General features: G+C 36.6%; 1 protein-coding gene across 1 annotated transcript; it reads right to left on the bottom strand.

The window, feature by feature from the left end:
• Nucleotides 1-1,013: 1,013 nt before the first annotated feature.
• cryba1a (crystallin, beta A1a) lies at nucleotides 1,014-4,626 on the bottom strand. Its single transcript, XM_079823089.1, has 5 exons — nucleotides 4,567-4,626; nucleotides 4,354-4,472; nucleotides 3,072-3,213; nucleotides 2,830-2,972; nucleotides 1,014-1,478 (listed from the first exon to the last, which is right to left on the bottom strand). Exons 1-5 carry the CDS (start codon nucleotides 4,603-4,605, stop codon nucleotides 1,331-1,333), a joined length of 591 nt encoding a protein of 196 aa, XP_079679215.1. The 5' UTR covers nucleotides 4,606-4,626; the 3' UTR covers nucleotides 1,014-1,330.
• Nucleotides 4,627-6,000: the final 1,374 nt, after the last annotated feature.

Raw genomic sequence — 6,000 nt, 5'->3', positions numbered from 1 at the left:
CCCTGCTGCCATCTGGTAAGCGCTTCCGTAGCCTGATGGCAAAGACTGAAAGACTCAGGAGGAGTTTCTTCCCCCAGGCCATCAGACTCCTGAACTCAGTCACGTGACTTCACTTCACCCCGCACACGCATAAACATCCAGTTTAAACATTAACATCCACATACTGCCATTGCACTGCACTTTACGTTCCTATTGTTACTGTGTAACAACCTGTAATAACCTGTTTGCACATCATACTCCTGTTTGCACATTATACTCCATTTGCAATTATACCTATTGCATGCACATCATACTTCTCTATATATAAATATATATATATATTTTATGTTAACCACTTATTTTTAAGTCTACAGTTTCTCACTTATCATATCCACTTATTTTATATTTTATATTTTTATTTTATTTTTTTATTTTTATCTTATTTCCTATTTTTATCTTACTTGATTTATTTATAACTCTACTTATGTTAATACTTTTTATTCTAATTTTATTCTATTTCTATTTTAATTTCCCCTTGTGTTCTTGTAACTGTTATTTGCACTGTCCATGGAGCGGACCTGTTTACATTTCACTGCCAGTTGTATATTGTGTATATAACTGTGTATGTGACAAATAAAACTCTTGAATCTTGAATCTTGAATCTTGAATCAATAGATGGAGCCGAAAATCATTTCAAATCCAACATGCAGTTTAAATTAGTTTCTTCCTTAAATTGAATAGATTTGTCATTGATATTTATCATAAATAAATGATTTTTGCATGTAATCATAATGGGTGACAGACAAGGAAAATCGACATCTCACCCAAACATTGATGAAAACAACAATACACTTTTATTTATTCATTTTCGGCTTTGCACCCTATTTTGTCCCTGTACTCATTGTAAAACAACTCTTTTTAACAATAGTTATAGGATATTTTGGGGCTAATGATACAATTTGAATTTGGGCCATTTTACAAAGTTAGTTTACAAAGCTACATGCATCAAACAAACTCTCACAATGGTTGGTTTTCATGTGTGTACCCTTTATTGATCTCTTTTGCACAGACTGCATCACACAGTGAGGAGAAGCAAAGCTTAAATCACACCACTGTGCCGCTCACAGAATCAGTCTGCTTGAGTTCTTCCTCTGACTCTTTTCTTTCTAATCGATGGGATGCAGAAAGAAGAAAGCGCTGTAAACATTTGCCGAATGCACCAGACGTTCAGCCTGTGCTGGGCTTTTCGGTATCGGAATGAAGGGGTGGAGGTGAGGAAGAGGTGGAGGAAGATGAGGAGGAGGAGGAGGTGGAGGTGGGGGAGGGAGGAAGGGAGCTGGGCGAGCTGCCCTCACTGCTGAACCCGGCGGAGGGACTGCACCTGGAAGGTCTGAGCGTGGGAGCCCCACTCCCTGTAGTGTTTGTACTCGCCACCATGGTGGTCACACTCCATGATGTACTGGTAACCACGGTAGCCGGGGTACTGGTAACAAACCCATCTACATGCAGTGAGAAAACACATGACAAATGCAAACTGAGATCCCAAATCTAATATTCCAACTTCCAAGTATCACAAATATTCCAAGGTTAAAGCTCTTTTTTTCCGGAAAAAAAAGTTTTGACATATTTAAATCTGCATATTTGTGATATTTGTATCTTTTATAAAGGGCATTTATTCCCCGTAATCTTATTTAATATAGGCTATGCTTCAGCTTTCATTTAATTTTTTTAATTTGATCTAGAAATTAAATTAGAATAAGACACTATTGGGCTTTTACCAATCAAATTAAATTATTTACACAAAAAAAACTTACAACTGCATTAAATAATGTTATGAGATTGTTTTAAATATGTTTAAATATACAAATAAGAAATGTTGGAAAGATGAAACTCAACCACCAGTAGGTGGCAGCAGGTGACCGTCTTTATGAGTGAGTCATTGAGTCGATTCATTCAAAGTCGTTTATGAATAGGTAATTCAATCTTTGATTCAAGGGATTCATTCAAACACTGAATCATTCAGTAACACACGTGCTGTGAGGTGAGTTATGGTTCTGCTGTGATCTTTGTTTGGAACTATTTTCGCTGCTGAAATAGAACAAAAACAGTCAATAGTGCATCTAAAATGTTAGTGACTTAATTTTAGTTTATTGTTTAGCCTATGGAACTGTCATATGAAATCGTCGTTTTCAGTCGTGATGGTATTCAGGAAAACAGCACTCTTGGTTGTGTGATGTTGCTTAACTGTAGGCAATCATATGTTAGAAATATAAAAAATCGACAATTTAAAATTTTAACCGTGTATGAGTTTCTTTGTGTGAGCGGCGCTCATTTGGTCCGATTTCTCCTCCAGAGGCTGCGCGAGCGTCAACAGCACAACATTGTTACCCTCAGTTTATGCATTATATATTATTATTAGTTATCGATTGCCAATTACACTGAATGAATGCAGGATCATTTTGGTGATTCCCTAATTTTTTAATTTTTTTTGGCATTTTAAACAGAATAGGCTACTTGTCCGGTCGGGCAAATAAAATTCTCTTTCACTTGCCCATTCAAAAAATCCACTTGTCCTGGACAAGCAGACAAGCGTTAATGTAAACATCCCATATACCAGACCTTTACAGTGTACACACAAAAAGTGCTTGCATCATGCTATAACTTTAAAGTCTGCATGACACGGGAGTTGCAATAATCTTTTCTTCCCTAGTGAAATGGCTTCTTAAACAAGAAAAAATGTAGGGACTTTATTTTAAAATAAAAAAATTACATAAAATAAAAAAAAACAATATATATAAAAAAGCTAATGCCATATACAGAGAGAGAGAGACAGACAAGAATGGTACTCACGCCCCACTTTGCACCTGCATTGATCCGATCTCATTGCAGGGCCAACCCATGGCCTGGAGAGAGGGGTAGTCGTCAGTTATCTCCCATTGGTGTCCGATAAAGTTCTCCCGCTCAAAGACGGTAATCTTTGACTCCTTGTGGTTCTGCATAGATCATAACAGTGGAAGATTGTATTTTATTTGGAGAGATGGTTAAACCATTTCGCCACTGATAAGTTGATACGGACCCGGTTTCAGACTCACAGCAGAGCAGATTGGCCGGAAGGACATTAGCCTCTCGATGTGGTAGGCATTGCTGCCGCTCCAAGACTCCCAGCGAGGGTAGTCGCCTCTCTCCAAAATGAACTGCTGCCCACAGAAGCTGGAGTGTTCAAAGCCCACCCAGCTGTTCAATAGACACATGCACACAGAAAATTACAAGACCACTGCCAAGGGGGATTACATAGGTATAGTTCGGGAGTAAATTTGTCCCCAGAAGTGAGCTAAATCTGACAAAACATCTCTTAGGGACAGCCTTAGTAGAAAAAATATCTGTATATAAGATAAATAATATGTGTAGAATCAACAATTTTTTAAATATTGTAAAGACTTATAATGTTAAAGATTTCTATTTCAAATAAACTATGTTCTTTTGATATTCTATTCATCAAAGAACCATGAACAAAATACAATAATAAGAAATGTTTCTTGAGCACCAAATCAGCACATTAGAATGGTTTCTGAAGGATCATGTGACCCTGAAGACTGGAGTAATGATGCTGAAAATTAATTCAAATTATATATGTGTGTGTGTGTGTGTGTGTGTGTGTGTGTGTGTGTGTGTGTGTGTGTGTGTGTGTGTGTGTGTGTGTGTGTGTGTGTGTGTGTGTGTGTGTGTGTGTGTGTGTGTGTGTGTGTGTGTGTGTGTGTGTGTGTGTGTGTGTGTGTGTGTAGTCCTGTTAAAACCTACGTTATAGGGACAAAATGTCCCCACAAAGATGGCAATATCCAAAAACTTGTCCTTGTGGGGACATTTTTTCGTCCCCATGAGAAAAACAGCTTATAAATTACACAGAACAATGTTTTTTGAAAGTGTTTTCTGTGATGAGTATGGTTTAGGGGTAAGGTGGATAGAGTGTACAGTTTGTACAGTATACAAATCATTATGTCTATGGAAAGTCCCCATAGAACATGAAAGCCCAACAAGTGCGTGCGTGTGATAATATTTCACAATGTTACTGTTAATAAACACAGCCTTGGTAAGCAAATGAGACTTCTTTCAAAAACATTTAAAAAATCTTATCGACCCCAAACTTTTGAACTGTAGTGTAAAAATGATAGATTAAATTAATGCTACTTTATATTATACACACAAATATTCTATATTTTACAAATACATACAATTTTACACATTATTATTAATATTATATAAAAGTGATCTTTTCTTTAAGGTGTTAGGCTGTAGTACCTCTAATTAGCATGATACAACAACAATTGAAGTGTGGCATGGTCTCTTTTAGATAGTATGTGTCTGTGCATTACTTACGCGCCACACTCCACTTTCAGAGAGCGGACAGTGTCCATGCCACCTTCCATTATGTTTTGACAGGATGAGGTGAACTCCATGCGCTTGCCTTGGAAGTTCTCTTGGTCATAGGCTGTGAGCTACACATATTCACAGAGATAAAAATCGATGTGATTCAATTATCATTTTGTATTGAAACTGGCATTATTCCATAGGCATCAAGTGTTTACTTGCCTTCCATGGTCCCATTGGCATGGGAATAGTCAGAGCCATCCTTGAAGATATCTCAATGCTGATAGACTTGAACAATACAGATATGCAAAACAAAAACAAAAGAAACATGCATGGGTTGTATATAATTTAATGCAACTCTACAAATAGCCTAAGGATAAGGAACAAGAAAGATATGGCAGCCAAATGGCAGCTCCAACAAGTTAGACCTAACAAAATACATCACACTGATTCTCTCTGCTGATTTAGAAGATATCATCAAAACATAACAGAATAAAACCACAGCTTACTGAAATAGACTGATTTATATAAAAAAGTATTCACAAATAAATAAAAAAAACACATAGATTTTATTTGCAACTTCTAAAATATCAGATGTATCCTAGAAGCATTAGGGGAAAAAACTCCTTAATGTCAAGATTGTTTTACATTATTACATTTTAATTTAATTTAATTAAATCTTGCCACTAATTATATATATATATATATATATATATATATATATATATATATATATATATATATATATATATATATATATATATATATATATATATATATATATATATTACAGTTATACATATATACATATATATTACATATATATATATTTACAGTTACATTTTCTGAAATGCCCATATTGACAAAAACTGTTCATGCATATTTTGTCAAAGATACCTACATATATGCTTGCTATGACTATGTTTGTTTTAGTTTTTCAATTGTGTATATGTGCGCCCCTCCCGTAGAGTTCTGCAGATCAGCAAAGCACACTAAAAGAGGACTGCAGAGCCTGAAAGGACTAACATGAAGGGCTTACCTGACCTACCCAACAAATAGCTGCAAGCGCTCAGGAGTTCCACACAACGGTCTCCAGACCTCCAACTAAGGGCTCTATTTATATGTAGCATGACAGAAAGGGAAGATTGGCCACAGGGCAGGCAGGAGTCAGCACTTTGCATCGGGGCTCATTGTTTTGGACTGAGCCTTTGGCTTTACCCAGCTCACAATGCCATCTGCCGTAGCCAGGGAGGCATCATGCCTACTGGCATCTGTCACCAGAGTGGATGCCAGGCACAGTGATTCCATGCATGCTTTTACATATGACCGGAGTGTACGGCTAATCACACATGCTTGCAGAAACACAAGCAAGCTGTTTCAAGATCATTCCAGCAAAGGCAATACAAAGATTCACAGAGGTATACATTCAAGGTATTTTTCCGATCCAAAAATGCTCGGTACGAGCTTTGAAAACAACAACAACAAAAAATGTAGGTATCCTTAAATATTAAAAGCTATGTTTTTTAAACAATTATCTATTATTAAAAGTACATTTTTTATGCTGCATTGAGACCTTTCTGCTCTCCTCTCAGCGCGGTGACAGCTACAGAATGTTTCAACAACCCACTTCCACCTGCCTTTACATACTTTCCCACA

This window comes from Gobio gobio (assembly GCF_949357685.1).
Source record: "Gobio gobio genome assembly, chromosome: 8".
NCBI classification, from domain to species: Eukaryota; Metazoa; Chordata; class Actinopteri; order Cypriniformes; family Gobionidae; genus Gobio; species Gobio gobio.
Note: the sequence above shows the minus strand (reverse complement) of the source record. Positions and strands in the feature narration are given on the sequence as shown.